We start from the raw sequence: 16,675 nt of genomic DNA on the forward strand, positions 1-16,675 counted from the left end.
TTGGAACAGTTTAGATTTACAGAAAAATTGAGAAGATAGGACGGGGTTTCCCCGTATCTCACACCCAGGTTCCCCCATTATAAATATCTTACATTGTATGGTATACATTTGTCACAATTAATGAACCAGCATTGGTATATTATTATTAACTAAAGTTCATATTTTATTCAGATTTCCTTGGCTTTTACCTAATGTCCTCTTTTTCTTCCAGGATCCCACCCAGGATACCACATTACATTTAATTGTCATGTATCCTTAGGCTCCTCTTGGCTGTGACAGTTTTTCAGACTTTCCTTGTTTTTGATGATCTTGACAGTTTTGAGGAGTACTGGGCCAGCATTTTGTAGAATGTCTCTCAGTTGGAACTTTTCCGATGTTTTTCTCATCATTAGGCTGGAGTTCTTCAGAGGTAAAATGTCATTCTCATCACATCACATCAAGGGTACATACTATCAACTTGACTTATCAATTTTGATCTTAATCTTGATCACCTGCTTGAGGGAGCGTTTGTCAAGATTCTCCACTGTAAAGTTATTTTTTTCCCCACCCTTTTCAGACTGTCCTCTTTGCAAGGAAATCACTATGCACAGCCCACAGGAGTGCTGGTTTACACTCCTCCTTGAGGGTGGAGCATCTACATACATTATTTGGAATTCTTCACAGGAGATTTGGCTATTATCCCCCATTTATTTATGTATTCAATCATTTATATCAGAATAGACTTGCAGCTATTTATTTTATACTTTGGGTTATAATCCAATACTGGTTTATTTTGTCACTCCAGTTGTCCCAGATCTGGCCTTTGGAAGCTCTTTCAGTTGTCCCCTGTGTCCTCTAACTTATCTCCACCTTCCTGTTGTTTTGTTTGTTTGTTTAGCACTTCCTTACTTTCTGTGCTACAAAATGTTCCGGGCTCATCTTGTATATTTCCTACTCCAATCCTAAAATCAATCATTTCTCCAAGGAGAAAGTCAAGGCGACGTTTCAGTCTTAGCAAATGTGTATCTGACTGGAAGTTGGGACAGACAATCCATCAGGTGGGCAGGAATAAGACTCAAGCCACCCTCGGGAGGGGACTCTCCCAGCAGCAGCAGCCAGAATTACAAGCCCTTAGCTGAGAAATAGATGACTCACCAGCTCCCCAGGTTGTCTCCTCCCTCCCCCTCTTGCTGACAAGACTGTCCCTAAACCAGCTCCGACAGAACGACCTAGGTTAGAAAGTGTCCCCACCCAAGGGGCCAGTGAAGAATGGCCTGTTGCAGGCCAAGTTAGGGCTTTAACCATAGCCAGCTGATACCTCCCCCCCATTTGTGTATTTGTGTATTATTTATACCCCTTCTACCTGCAGAAAGAATTAAACAAGATTACCCTCAAAGTTCAGCTACAATAAAACTATTAAAGCTTGGGTAAAAGGACAAAAGTGCTGTGAAGAAGAGCATTTGCGTGTGTTTGTGTGTGTGTGTTGTGTTGGGTGTGTATGTGTGTGTGTTAATTTTGTCCCAGACACCTGGGCTGAGGCAACTTCCCCAGGTTCCCTGAATAACAGATTGCTAGCACCAGAAGGACTTTAAGAAATAAATATGCTTCACCTGGCATTTTATAGCTGCGATGGAGCAAGTGACTTCTCAGGAATCACACAGCTAATGAGCTGAAGAACTAGGAATACTGGGACACGGCTCTCGATGTCTAGGTCTTTTCAAATCCCCATTCTTGCCTCCCTTTCCAGGAGAGCAAAAATAATAGCTTTTAGACCTCCTGGGTGATACAATGGCAAGACAACACTTTAAGGCTTCTTTCACTTGCTAGATGAATAAACTTATGTGGATGTGTCTGAGAAGTCATTGGGGGCTATAATTAGGGGTAATTAGCATCCCCAGACACTTGGACGTAGGGAATGTAGGATGTAGACATTGGGATGCAGAAGTGGATACTGGGGATCCTACCATCTCCCCACAGTCAAGCTTTAAATGGTTAAATCAGCAATGTTCTAGTTGTCCTCAACTTTTGACCAACATTGGGGGAAAAAAAGAAAAATAAATAAAAACCAGGGGTCCTGAGACTTTTTTCAAGATATTTAGAGATTCTGACTTAGGGATTTTTATACTACCAACTGTCTGAGAAATTGGATTATCTCTTTTCTTTAATATTCACTGCCCTATCCGCCTCCCAACACTCCCTTCAACAACTCATGAATGAGGTGTTTTCAATGATCTTTGTGTAGGCTGAGATCTTTGTACAGGCTTGGAATTCAGAGAAAGGATTCTGGGCCTGGTGTCACTTGGTGTGGCTGCAATAAAGAGATGAAATTAGCATCAGGCTATTTTTCACTTGCTCTCTTGGTGACCTTCTTAGGGCTACATGGGATATCAGGTCTCTGTCTGTAAACTCCTTCTAAGGCAAGGACATGGGTGGCCCAGAACAGCGTCAGGAAATAGGTAATTACTATGTGCTTTTGATGATGATGATGAAGATAATATTAGGATTTGGAGGATTTAGAAAATATTCAATTGGAGGACTGTCCTTGAAGATCCTCCCCAGCTAGCTTCTCCAGCACCCTGAGTTCCTTTAGAGGAGCAGAGTGAAGGTGTTTAAAGCCTGCCTTCAGGCTGAGTCTAGAGGAAGCTCTTCGGTGGAAGGGGGTCGTTACATTCCTGCCTGCTGAGTTCACGCCTGAGTTTATCTTCTGCCTCTTCATGATCTCCGTATTTAAAAAAAATAATTCATTAATTAATAAAATTATCCAGACTTTTTTATACTCGTACAAACATATGTCTAGTTTTTTGTTTTAATTTGAACAAAGGTTTAATTTGAACATGCTGCATTATGTGTTCTGCAATTTGCTTCTTCCTCCTAACAATAAATGCTGGATATCTTTCTCTGCCAAGATAGATCTGCCTCATTTGGGCGAGTCTTTGTCTTCGTACCTGTGTGATTTTCCGAGCTGCCTCTCTTCCTTGGGGTGTGAGAGATTGCCTGACCTTTTGCGGTGCGCTACAGAGGGAGGTCCTGGAGGAGGCCTGGAGGGTGGGCGGGGCCCGATGTGCACGGGATATGCAGATGAGGTAGGCGGGGCCCCCATATACCCACGGGTAGCTGCCTGCAGTTGAGCCGGGTCTCGGCAGATTCAGTCAGAGGCAGCGTGTGGACCCTGCTTTACCGAGCACAGCGGAGCCTGGTCCCCGGCTGTCCCCGGAGCGGGCCATGCCCCCGCGGGAGCTAAGCGAGGCCGAGTCGTCCCCGCTCCGGGCCCCGACCCCTCCGTCGCGGCGGGGCAGCGCGTCCCCAGAGCTGGGCATCAAGTGCGTGCTGGTGGGAGACGGCGCCGTGGGCAAGAGCAGCCTCATCGTCAGCTACACCTGCAATGGGTACCCCGCGCGCTACCGGCCCACAGCGCTGGACACCTTCTCCGGTAATTTCAACGGCCCCGGCGGCCGCGTGGCCGGGGGTGGGGTTGTGCACCGGGGGTGGGGTTGTGCACCCGGGGCTGGGGCTGGCGCCGGCGCCGAGGCGCGAGTGCACGGAAACCGCCGGGGAGGCTGACGGGAGCAGGCCCCGAGGTGGCGCTGGTGAGGCCTGGTGGGATCCAGGACGCTCTAACTCAGACTTCCCCTGCCCCTCCTCTGCAGTGCAAGTCCTGGTTGACGGAGCCCCGGTGCGCATTGAGCTCTGGGACACAGCGGGACAGGTGAGAGGAGTCGGGAGCGGCCTCTGCTGGTCTGGGGTGAGGTGGGCTGGAGGCTGGGAGGACCCCAGATCCATCAGGAATGGAGAAGGCCTTGGGCCCTTAGTTACGAGTCTCAGTCTCCAACCTCAGGTGACAAGCGGATTCCCGCGTCCAGGGGCAGGGAATAAGCCTACTAATGGCCTGGCCTTTCCATACCAGGAAGACTTTGATCGCCTTCGCTCCCTCTGCTACCCGGACACGGATGTCTTCCTGGCCTGCTTCAGTGTGGTGCAGCCCAGCTCCTTCCAAAACATCACAGAGAAATGGCTGCCAGAGATCCGCACTCACAACCCCCAGGCGCCCGTGCTGCTGGTGGGCACGCAGGCCGACCTGAGGGACGATGTCAATGTACTAATTCAGCTGGACCAGGGAGGCCGGAAAGGCCCCGTGCCTCAACCCCAGGCTCAGGGCCTGGCCGAGAAGATCCGGGCCTGCTGCTACCTGGAGTGCTCTGCCTTGACGCAGAAGAACTTGAAGGAGGTGTTTGACTTGGCCATTCTCAGTGCCATTGAGCACAAAGCCCGGCTGGAGAAGAAACTGAACGCCAAAGGTGTGCGCACCCTCTCCCGCTGCCGCTGGAAGAAGTTCTTCTGCTTTGTTTGAAGAGCTGTGGCGGCAAAATGATCAGTAGGCCAATGGCCACAGACTTCTAGAACCTGGGGCACGGGGCCTTTGAGGGACCTGCTGGCAGGACCAGGTCACCCCCATGGGACTCAGTTCCCATGTGAACACTGTGGCAACACAGCCTCCAACTGCCCACTCTTATGTGCCAGGCTGAGCCTAGGGCCTGGAGGAGGGAAGGCTCTGACTTGGATTTCTGTGGATTTCTCTGACTTGGATTTCTCAAGTACAGAGAAATCCCAGTACTTTGATTTTCATGGCATGATCCTAACAGTGTCAGCTGCCCCCAAGCAGTTTGGGATCCAATACCCAGTTTCTTATCATGGGCCCTCAAGTCAATCTGGCTGAATTAGGACCACTCCTGGTGGTCCCCACCCGCGCCTTGGCACAGGGGTGAGGAAGAGCCTGGGAACAGCTGAGCATCTTGGAGGGCTGGAAGGCATCCGGCCCTGAACTGGAGAGAAGTTTAGGATGGATTGGGTAAGTCAGAGGTCAGTGAGAGATTGAGAGGGATCCGAAAGTTAAGGCTTGGAGCCTTGGGACTGGAGGCAGGCTGGGGAGGAGGAGGCAGATGAGAGGGCTAGGCTTGGAAGGAAGAAGAGCAGAGAAGTGGGGCAGCTGAGGAGCAAGGCTGCCACCTGGGCTGTCCTCAACCCCCAAGGCCAGGGAGGGTAGGGCTGGTCCCTGGGAAGAGCTGGGTCTCAGTGCTCCCTGGGCACTGCCCAAACTGGCTAGGCCAGGAGTGGGGCAGGAAGTGAGAGACAAGGCCCAGCAAGAGGAGGGGGAGGAGCTGCAAATTGGAGCCTGAAGGAAGAAGGGGCTTTCTCCAAGGTCACAACCTAGAAGATAAGGCAGTGCGGAGTCTGCAAATAAAGCCTTAAGTTTCTGAAGCTGCTGTCTCTGTGTCATTTCCTGCAGGAGTCAGCACATTGGTCCCTCAAGGCCCAACAGTTTGGATAGAGGCAGGTTGGGTACCAAAGGAATGAGGCTAGATTGAAAGGTGTGGGCTGGACTAGATGGGACAGTGTGATGAGAACTGGACTGGGGGGGGCGGGTTGGGGGCTCCCCGCTTGGGGCTTAGCTGGTTCCCAGGAAAGCTAGCGTGGGAAGCAGCCTGGAAACGGGTTTCCCCAGGTGTCAGCGCCAGAGCTGCTTTCCCATGACCTCACCAGGCGGGTGGTGCCCCTCCTCTCTACTCCTCCCTTCTAGAGCACTGCGCTCAGCGCTGGACTCTGGGGCAATCCTGAGCCTTCTAACCTTCCTGCTCTGATCCTTCCAACAGTCCACAGGGCCCAGGGTCTCAGGTTGGGGTGGCCCTCTGGTTCAGACCCTGAGCATGAAGGGACCCCCACGTACAGCTTAAACCTCAACCACTGGCCAAACTTCTCGGACTTGGGTTGGTTGGACCCAGTCTTCAGCCTTAGCACTCAAAGCCCACATAAGGACCCAGTGAAGGTCAGGATGCCAGTTGTCAACAACTTAAATAGAAGATTGGTCCCAGAAATCCTTTGAGAGTGAGCATTCATTGATTGAGGACTTGGAGAGAAGCAGGGATCCAGAGAACATTCCCTGGAATTGGAGCTTGAAGGAACTTTAATGGGCACATTTTTGGGGGGGCACCACTTTATTTTACCCATAAGAGAGGCTCAGAGAAAAACGGTAATATCGCAAGTGAGATATAATTACTAAGTGGCTACAAGAGCACTTTGCAAACTCCAGAGTAGATACATGGGTAAGTGTTATTCGTGTGGAGAGGTATTTCCTGGGACACCTGGAACACCTGCTAGGCAACTAATGGGCCAGGTGAGCATCTGTCCCTGCGCAGCTCCCTCTGCAGGAAGTTGTGTATGTGAGAAAGAGCATGGCTGAGGGACAGAAATCCTAGCCAAGTGAAACCTCAGATAATCCCCAAGTTTAGTTTTAGCCAAGACTGTCCAACTTCTGTCCCACCTGGGCCCACCCCTCAGAACTCCAGCCACCTGTCTCCTTTTGTCCCTTTGCCCCCTCAGGTGGAGGTGCTGAGCTGTACCATTGCAGCCAGGTCTTGATGGGGGTCTCACACCCCTGCTCTGTGGCCTGCCGTTACCTCAACCCAGCCTGACACACTCCCTTCCTGGTTCAAGTTCAGGCTCTAGCATCAACCATGGCCTTAGGCAATTTTTTTTTTCCTCCTCTGTGCCTCAGTTTCCTCATTTGCAAAATGAAACACTCGGGACTCTGGATTAGAGGTTTTCAAACTGCTCCAAGGGGACTTAGAGGTGCCATGGGTCAGGGGAGGAAGCCTCATCAGGTGATCTTTGGGCCCCCCCACCTCCAACTACTTCCCTAATTCTCTGATGGTACCAGCACATCCATGTCACTATGTCTCCTCTCCTGCTGGGTCACTGGGCCTTGTCAGCCTCCCTCCTACATCTCTGACACTGCTGCTTCCCATTCCAGTCCCCCTAGTGCTGCTTCCTTATCCTCTGGCACCTCCCTGACTCAAGACTGTTACCACCTCTCATTGCCTGCAATGAACTCCCAGCTTCTCATTTCAGCACTCAGGGCCTCAAATCTGACACCAACCCGGACAAGGCCAGCTTGTCCCGGTGATCCCCACTCCCTGATCCCCAATAATTTTTTACTTCTGACTCCAAGTCTTTGCTTTTGCCAAATCCTCTAGAAAGTGCCCCCACCTCCCCCCACCCCTGCAGTCCCCCAGATGCCCTGTTTCTCCTTTAACCATCTTCCAATCAATACTCCCCTTCTCCAGGACCTGTATTACTGTTTGCACTGCTCTCTTGGCACGTTGAAGGGACACCGAATTTGGTCACTTGCTCAGGCTACATCTCTCCAGCTAAACAGAGAAAAAGTCCCACTCATGCCCATGTGCTCACACAGGGTCTTGAGCTCAGGCAATGTTTGCTGCTGGCCATTAAGTGCCTAAGATAAAAAAGCCAAGCAGTGTGCCCTGTAGGGGATCCTGAGGATAAAGGTCATCTCCAGGTTTGTGTCACTGAGGCCTGAAGACAGCCCTAAAGAGCAATGGCTTGCTGGAAAGGCCCTCTGAGGCACGGGGGCCCAAGCCCGTGCAGAGCAAAAGGGATTTACCTCTGGTTCCAAAACCATTGTCTCATTCTGCTTCTGTTTCTCTCTATAATGTGGCCTCTCTCTACTTTTCTGGGACTGTTTTTACCTCTTTATCTCTCTTTCATTTGCCTCTTTTCCCCTGCTTTCTCTGCTCTTGAATCTAAATTTAAAGGAACATTGATTATATTAAATGGATAAAAGTGTATGTTTCTTACATATTCAGTCTTACATTAGTGCTTATTAATGTAAATTATTTTTAATATCTCTGTAACCAACTCTTAGCTGATTTTTTAAAATGTCTATTTTCTTTTTCTATAATAAATGCTTATAGAAAAATTGGAAAATCTGAAGAACTAGAAGATTGAAAATGTACTAATAGTCTTTTTTATTTTATTTACTTATTTTTGGCTGCATTGGGTCTTCATTGCTGCACGCGGGTGCAAGCTACTCTTTGTTGCAGTGCACGGGCTTCTCATTGCAGTGGCTTCTTTTGTTGCGGAGTACGGGCTCTAGAGCGCAGGCTCAGTAGTTGTGGTGCACGGGCTTAGTTGCTCCGCGGCATGTGGGATCTTCCTGGACTAGGGCTTGAACTTGTGTCCCCTGCATTGGCAGGTGGATTCTTAACCACTGCGCCACCAGGGAAGCCCAGAAATAACATTTTGATGTACTTCCTTTCAGTCTTTTCTTCTATGCATATTTTTGAAATATTTCTTGTGATTATGCTGTATATACAATTTTGTATTTGGGGGTTTTGTTTGTTTGTTTGTTTTTAAATTAATTAATTTATTTATTTGGCTGTGTTGGGTCTTCGTTTCTGTGCATGGGCTTTCTCTAGTTGCGGCGAGCAGGGGCCACTCTTCATCGCGGTACGCGGGCCTCTCACTGTCGCGGCCTCTCTTGTTGCGGAGCACAGGCTCCGGACGCGCAGGCTCAGTAGCTGTGGTTCACAGGCTTAGTTGCTCTGCGGCATGTGGGATCTTCCCAGACCAGGGATCAAACCCGTGTCCCCTGCACTGGCAGGCAGATTCCCAACCACTGCGCCACCAAGGAAGCCCCTGGGTTTTTGTTTGTTTGTTTGTTTAAAATTTTAACAGTTTTTTCATGTCATTATTAACTCTGAGCAGAATCTGTAACCATATATGTATGTTTGTTTACTATTTCACCCTGACCATAATTTCTTCAACTAGATCCCCATATGGGGGCATTTAGGTTGTTTTCCTTTAAATAGCTTTTTTCTTTTATAAATGAGACTATATCCACAGTTGATTATTTTTTCCACCATGAGTTGGTGACCATCTACAGAAAAAAATGTCCTTCATCTTTGGCCTGGAGACAGGGCCCCCATATAATCCCAAGTGGCACTTATGAGGGAACTTGAGTTTCTGTGTCTGTGTGACTCGTGGGGGGCTCTTTCTGTTGGTGCATGACTAGTAGATTGTGGGTATTCAATAAATACTAGCTGATGACAAGGTGTGTATATATGACATATTGGTGTTCATGTACACTCCTCTGTGTCCCTGTTTTTGCTCTTGTGTATTTCAAGTGGGTATTACCTTTGTGCAAACCTCTGAATGATTCCATATATGTGCAAGTCTGTGTATCCATGTCTGTAAATGTGGGTGTCTAGGTGAGATGTGTATAGCTCTGAACGTGTATGTCTGTGTAGCCACACAATGTCTGCCCTTAGGAGTGTGTATTATACACAACTCTATGTGTGTGTCTGCGTGTGTGAGTTGGTCTCTGTGCCTGTGGGTGCACATCTAGGTTGGACCTCGTTTCTTGGGGGCTGTATGTATATGTGTCTGTGTGTGCCCAGGTTCAGTTCTGTGTGAGTCTGTGTGAGGGGTCTCTCTCCACGTGCATCTTTGTCCTGGGCATGCGTGCTAGGCTGGTGTGTAAGTGTGTGCACACCTGAGGGAGCTGGGCCTGGCTTGCTTTCCCCCTGGGAGCAGAGTGGTGCCCAGTGCAGAGGTGACACACCCTCTGAGCTCCTCATTTTCCTGGGAACCAGCCTGGGAGAGTGAGTGAGACCGAGAGCAATCTGCGTCAGGAGCACCGGCCCCTTTTGCAACCAGCCCAGGCCCCAGGCGGGAACCAGGCTCTCACAGGTCAGACCTGCCCACTGTGCCTGGCTGCCAGGAAACCCAGCTCCCAGCAGGGCTGCACTGTCAGCGCCCTCCTTGGGCCTGGGCCAAATCATCCAGTGAGCGGAACTCAGCCAGCCGAGGAGCCACATTAGTCACGCTATGGCAACAGTAGGGAGTGACTTCCCAGGCCTGGGCAGTGCTGGCTGTCCCAGGAAACCACTGCTTTCTGTCCCTGTACGTGGCAATGCTTAGGCAGCCTGGTCTCCTCCATTATTGCCTTCCATTCTTACAACCGAACTTCAAGATGGGCCAGACGGCTCTTAATAGCTCCAATTTTCAGATGAGGAGACTGAAGCACAGAGCCACACGACCAAGGTGAAGCAGATGGGGCTTGCACCTGGGTCCTGACCCTGGGTCCAGGCTTCTTTCTGGTGTGTCACCTGGGGGGTTCTGCCCCCTAGAATTAGATCTCTCAGAGGGCAGGGCTGGGAGGCATAGTTTAGGGGACAGATTAGGTTTTCCTAGGCTCGGGAGCGGGGCAGAGGGAGACAGGGCTGGAAGTGGGCTGTGAAGAGAGATGTTAGCATTGAACCAGGCCTGCCCTCCTAGTGAAATGTTCTCAAGGCTTCCTCCACTGAACAGCTTTGTCCCCTAATTGGGATGACAGTGGAATTCATTGTCAGACTCAGGATGGTTTTGAGATTGTATGCGAACTCTATTAATAACCTGGGTTTATGGTCACCCTACACATAACCCCTCTGGAAGGCAGAGCCAGTCACTGACCTCCTTGACTGGCCAGCTCTGTGGCTTCCTTGACCCCTGCCTGCACCTATCTGCTTCTGTCCCCAGGTGTCCAGATGACTCCCTGGCCCCCTGGCAGTGAGGGGCAGCAGGGGAGCCTTGGGCGCTGTGCTGCATAGGGATTCCCTGGGGCCCCTTGAATCTGGCAGAAAGCAAGTAGCCTGACCCAAGATTAGTTTCTCCCTCAGATCTGTATTCTCTGTGACCATGTTCCACTGTCTCTGCCCATCCTCCATTCCCCACCCCCAGGACCCCGCACCAGTTGGGGAGCGAGCAGAACCTGTCCTCAGAGGTCTCCCTCCTGGGATGGCGAGATCACTTTCCTGGTGAGACAGGGGACCCTCGATTCCTGAGGCTGTGTGCATTTTTCTCCCTATGGCACCATTCCACACCTGCCCAACAGGCCATGTGCTCTGCTGACCACCCTACCTCCCATGGGTCTCCCTTTTAAAAAAAAAAAATCTATTTATTTATTTATTTGGCTGCCCCGGGTCTTAGTTGCAGCACATGGGATCTTTGTTGCCACATGCAGGATCTTTTAGCTGCGGCATGCAGGGTCTTAGTTTTGGCATGCAGGATCTAGTCCCCTGACCAGGGATGGGACCCAGGCCCCCTGCATGGGAGCATAGAGTCTTAACCACTGGACCATCCCTCCCACAGGTTCTCCTATTCCAGTCCTATCCCTGACTCGCAGGGCAACTTTGGGCAAATTACTGCCTTCTTCCTTGTCTGAGTTTCTCCTGGTTCTGAAGTGGGGCTAGTACTCTCTGCCCCTCCCTGGCTCCCAGGGAGCCTGCAGGGATAAGCAAGATAATAGTGGGAACTGATTTTGAGGAAACTATGAAGAGCCAAGCGAGAGGTATCAGCGCTGACCTGTGTTGACCTGGGTGTGGACCTCGGGATCCCAGCCTCCGGAGGTTTGGGAACAGCCCTGACAGCTTCTTGGCCTGGTTCCTGGCTCCTTTGTCCCACTTCCAGAGAAAGGACCAAAACTGAACCCAAGAGTCTGGTTGTCTGGAGAAGATGAGACATCAGAGCAAAAAGTCTGGGGCTCAGGCCTCCCAATCCACTCTGTCCCCAACCACTGGCTATGTGACTGTGGGCAAGTCACTGCCCCTCTCTGGGCCTCAACAGCTTGGCTCTGACAGCCTCCCCCAGCTGTGCATTCAGGGGGTCCTAGAGCCTGTAACCTGTAACCATAGTTTGGGGATAGAAAGGATCTCGCCATCTAGTCCAAGTCCTTTGCTTTTCATAGACCACTATGGGGTTTCTGGGGGCCACAGACTAACCCTGGTTAACCTGAGGTCCTAAACTGGTTGCAAAGAGGATCAAGCAAGAGAGGGTATGTGGGTCAGAGAAAATCCACTGGGAAGACAACCCCAAGTGAGCTGGTGGGGCAGCAATGTACTCCTTTGTACTCCGTCAGTGTTCCATTGTCACTGTACCTTCAGCCTCTCCCTCCAGGCCTGAAATGCAGCACGGGCCTCTCCTTACCCACAGCTCTCCTTCCCTTCCCCACTTCTACAACAGTCTCCAACCCGACTCTGCCCCCTGCCCCGCTAGGTTTCCACCTGGCTCCTCAACCATTCATGACGGTCAGCTGGCTCCTCATTCCCAGCATCCTCCTTTCCTGACCCTGGCAGGCTTTGAAACCCCTCGCCTTTAAGCCTCTCTCTTCCTGGGTCTCCCGCCACCCCTCCGACTAATCCTCCTCTGCTTCCTCTTCCTCCAAGAAGAGCCTCTGTCCTCACTTTCTGCTCTCCTCTCTGGGTCCGCTCTCTCCCTCTTCCAGTAATCTCCCCACTCCTCCGTTTCACCCTCACATGGCTCGTTCCCTCCACCAGGCCCACATGCTCACCTCCAGAGTGTCGGGGGCCTCACCAGGATGCACCCACAGCTGGGACACAGAGCTAAGTGTGTGGCACAAAGACTACAAGACACGTGTGTTTTTGCCCTGTTCCTAGCCCTATTTTATGTTCCTTCTTCTTCTTCTTTTTTTAAATCTTGGTCCTACTTTATACTCAGGTTATCTCATAGTTTATAGAGTCTTTTAAACTGCCTTTAAATCCCTCCCCAGTAAGGCTAGGCAAAAGCAAACAAAAACTAAGTAACCCGCAATAAAATCAATAAAACTGGCCTCCATCTGGTACCTGATGATCCCTCATCTTCTGCCTGGTTCTCCTGAAGCTACCCCCCTCCCCTCAGCCCTGTTTCTATTGGTGGCACTGCCAGGCTCCCAGGACAGAAAACCTGAAGGCCCCACTGACTCAGCTTCTCCCTCTGCATGAGCCACTCAGTCACCAGGTCTCAGAGCTTCTCCCTTCCCCAGAGCTTAGGATGCTCTCTCTCCTTTTCCAGCTCCATGGTCTCTATCCCACCTGGGAGCCTCCTCGTCTGATGATCTGTTTCTTTCTGAAATAGATCTCAATACCTCTTCAAAAAACACCTTTTTCGTATTACAAAAGCAATAAATATTTATTGTAGAAAATTTTCAAAATGCAGGTGAACAAAAAGAAGACAGTAAAAACCACCTGTAATTTTTTCTTTCTTTTCTTTTATTTTTTTTTAATTTTTTTTTTTTTAAGCGGTACACGGGCCTCTCACTGTTGTGGCCTCTCCCGTTGCGGAGCACAAGCTCCGGACACGGACACGCAGGCTCAGTGGCCATGGCTCATGGGCGCAGCCGCTCCACGGCATGTGGGATCCTCCCGGACCGGGGTCGAACCCATGTCCCCTGCATCAGCAGGTGGACTCTCAACCACTTGCTCCACCAGAGAAGCCCAACCACCTGTAATTTTATCAATGACAAGAGAACACTGTGGACATTTGGGTAAATATCTTTTTCCAGTTTTGTGTAAAAAAAGTGGGTTTTTTTAGCCTCATGACAGGGGGCTTCTCAGTTTCCTTCCCAGTCTATTTTCTTGTTCTTCTTGGTTCTGGGCTCAGCTGATGGAACCCCAGGAGCCACTGCAGGTGGGGAAGGAGAGCCTGCGGGGGAGTCTGGGCCACTCCCAGGGCTGAAGCAGGCTTCCGGGTTTGGGGTTTCTAGGTGGTGCCATTGACCACAACCCTTGGTGTGGGGTGTGGGGGGGAGCTGAGCAGTGCCTTCCCAGGCTTCAGTCTAGCTGCGGTGGTGGGGAAGGAAGCGGTCTTGTGCAATAGGGCAAACCACTCCTCATTCAGGTCTTTTTGTTTAAGTGGGCAGGGATGGGTTTGGGAGAAATAACCCAGTTTTTGTCTGTGTTTATTTGAACTGTTGGGACCAATAGGTTTTGAATAAAACTGCCTGGAGGGCCCAGGCAAGTACCTAATCTTGGGAGTGGCAGGGTGGATGGGGAGGGTTAGAGCCTGAGGCGCTCAAGAGGACCTAAGACCTAAACTGCTGTAGGAATGTGGGCCCCCATTGCCAGTCTCCCACGTTTTCACAAGAAGCTAGAGATATGGGATTTTAAAAAAATAAACTTTCCTGACTCTTTAAATGTTAGTAACTAATTAAAGAAATTAAACCACTGTTTGGGTCACAGCCCAACTGGCTGCCAGCATGCAACCTTGCCAACTAGCCTTTACTGCACATCTACTGTATACTTCACATAGGTTACTCTCCCTGATTTACTTGGTGTGGCTTCCTCTTCCTTCCCCTCTCCCTGTGTTGTGACCTCTAGTGATATGGCCTGTTTACCTCTATACTCCTTAAAGCCGAGTTTGGATTACCCCTTCCCCTGTCCCTCTGTTCAAATCCCCAAGTGCCCACCAAGGTGACCTCTACCTACCAGCCTCCCAGCTTTTCCTCTCAAGGCCTGAGACAAACTGAGCAGCTTGCTGGCCCCCAGTCAAAACAAGACCCATAATCTCCCCTGCCCAGCTTTTGCTCACTATGATTTTGCTATGCTTGGAACACCCACACCCACCTGCTCATCTCATTTTATACTTCCTTCATGAAGCCGTTTCTCAACCTCTTTCTTAATCTCCACGGCTTGATCAGCCTCTTTTTTATTCAACAGCCATTTGTGAGATACCTGTATGCACAAGCAGATCCTAGCACAGTTGATACTGAGATAAATAAGACCCAGTCCCCATCCCTGCCCCCGAGGAGCCTTGTCCCTATGAGGGTAGACTTATGCTAACATGGGTCATATGTATGCAGCAGAGCTGTGAGAGAATGGAGAGGGCAGCTATGAAACAGCCAAGGCTTTTTGAGCTGGATCACGAGGTAAGTAGGAGCTTTCCAGGGGGTAAAGAGGCATTTGAGGTGGAGGCAACTGCCTGTGCAAAGAAAGGAGACATGACAGTTCTATTTATTTAGGCTGTGCCAGGTCTTTTTTAAAAAAATATTTATTTATTTGGCTGCGTCAGGTCTTAGTTGCAGCACGCTGGGTCTTCATTGCCGCGCGTGGGCTTCTCTCTAGTTGTGGTGCGCAGGCTCTAGAGCACTCGGGCTCAGTAGTTGCAGCACGCGGGTTCTGGAGTTGTGGTGTGCAGGGCTCTCTAGTTGTGACATGGGGGCTCCAGAGCACGCGGGCTCAGTAGTGTGGCACACGGGCTCTCTAGGTGTGGCATGCGGGCTCTAGAGCATGCAGGCTTAGTTGCCCCACGCATGTGGGATCTTATTTCCCCGACCAGGGATCGAACCCGGGCCCCCTGCATTGGGAGCTCGGAGTCTCACCCACTGGACCACCAAGGAAGTCCTGGGAGGCATGAAAGTTCTGAGAAAGGGAGTCATTTGGCTGGGGATGGAGCAGAGAACAGCTGGGGACAGCTCAGTAGTTTGGGGACCATATTGTTTTGTTACAGTATTTGCATTCCTTCCGCCTGCACTCCAGAGTGTAAACTGCAGAACAGGCACTGCGTCTCAGCTTTTATTGCTCCACACCTGACACCTGCCTGGGACTGTGTACTCTGGATCCAACCCTTGCAGCAAAGACAGCGCCCAGCAGTGGTGAGCGCGCCCCCTAGCGGTTCCTCCGCGCTCCCACCTCCTGTCACCCAGCTGACTCAGCCCTGCCCTCCTCCCTCCCAGCAGCTCCTTCTAGGGAAGGCGCTTTGTCTGCCATCATCTCACTTCATCTCCACCTCTCCCTAAGAGGAGGATGCTCCCTTTGGTCCAACAAACACTTATTAAGCTTTTATTATGTGTTGATTACTCTTCTAGGCATTGGGATACAGAATTGACCTCAGCCCGGAAGTGCTCATAGAGAACCAAGGGATAATGAAGGTTGTTCCCAGTGCTGGGGAGACCAGAAGAGGAATAGAGCCCATTTCGAGCTTTGAAGGATGGATGAGTGGCTGGCAAGGTAGGAAGCAAAAATACTGTGTCTGGGAATTCCCTGGCAGTCCAGTGGTTAGGACTCTGTGCTCTCAGTGCCGAGGGCCTAGGTTCAATCCCTAGCTGGGGAACTAAAATCCCACAAGCTGCGTGTCTCGGCCAAAAAAAAAAAAAAAAATACAGTGCCTGATGAAATAGGAATAGCCACAGCACCGTAACGGGACCCACCCCCTGCCATCTACTCAGTTTACTGAACTACTACCATTTACTAAGGTCGTAGAGGGGTGCTGGAGACCCAGAGATGACTTAAGATACCATCTGTGTTGGGCTTCCCTGGTGGTGCAGTGGTTGAGAGTCCACCTGCCGATGCAGGGGATACAGGTTCGTGCCCCGGTCCGGGAAGATCCCACGTGCCGCGGAGTGGCTGGGCCCGTGAGCCGTGGTCGCTGAGCCTGCGCGTCCGAAGCCTGTGCTCCGCAACGGGAGAGGCCACAACAGTGAGAGGCCTGCGTACCACAAAAAAAAAAAAAAAAAAAAAAAGATACCATCTTTGTCTCCAGGAGCCCACAACCCAGTGGGAAGACAGATAAGTAAATGGAAAGGAAAAGGGGGTGCTCTGTGCTGAAGGTCCTGTTAGCAGACACAGGGATGTAGAGTAGGGAGTACCCCCAGCCGTGTGTATGCAGGAGGATGCGAAAGGGGGAGGTGGTCCAGGCTGAGTACAACAGGTACTAGAACACAAAGGTGTGAGAAAGTTACCCATCAAAAGGAGGCCCATCCTGTGCTGCTAAGGTTCTGCTTCTTGATCTGAGGGCTTGGCTCCTGGGTGTGTTCAGTTACAGAAATTCATTGAGCCGTGCACTTAGGACTCAAATATGGACATTCACCTAGGTTGCCCTTCAGTCCTTTAAAAGTAGCTCCCAACCTCTCACACTGCCGTTTGATTTTTCTGTATAGCATTTATCACAATTTAAAAGTGTCTCTTTTGTAAGGCTAGACCCTGGAGCCATAATGTAAGGGTTTACATCAGTCCTCCGGTACCAGCTCTAGGACCTTAGGAACTGAACTTTGCTGAGTCAGTTTCCTCACCTGTAAAATGAGGATAATAAT

At 50.6% G+C, this 16,675-nt stretch overlaps 1 protein-coding gene across 2 annotated transcripts; it reads left to right on the forward strand.

The window, feature by feature from the left end:
- The first annotated feature begins 214 nt into the window (after positions 1-214).
- On the forward strand, positions 215-5,311 carry RHOV (ras homolog family member V). Of its 2 annotated transcripts, XM_082619277.1 has the most exons (4): positions 215-409; positions 2,890-3,409; positions 3,627-3,685; positions 3,884-5,311. In XM_082619277.1, the coding sequence occupies exons 2-4, from the start codon at positions 3,202-3,204 to the stop codon at positions 4,325-4,327; spliced, it is 711 nt and encodes a 236-aa protein (XP_082475403.1). In that variant the 5' UTR covers positions 215-409; positions 2,890-3,201; the 3' UTR covers positions 4,328-5,311. The 2 variants fall into 2 exon arrangements, with proteins under 2 accessions (XP_082475403.1, XP_082475402.1); XM_082619276.1 differs by lacking the exon at positions 215-409 and having other exon boundaries at positions 2,765-3,409.
- The last annotated feature ends 11,364 nt before the right edge of the window (positions 5,312-16,675 follow it).

This window comes from Mesoplodon mirus (genome assembly GCF_964341445.2).
Source record: "Mesoplodon mirus genome assembly, chromosome: 4".
Taxonomy (NCBI): domain Eukaryota; kingdom Metazoa; phylum Chordata; class Mammalia; order Artiodactyla; family Ziphiidae; genus Mesoplodon; species Mesoplodon mirus.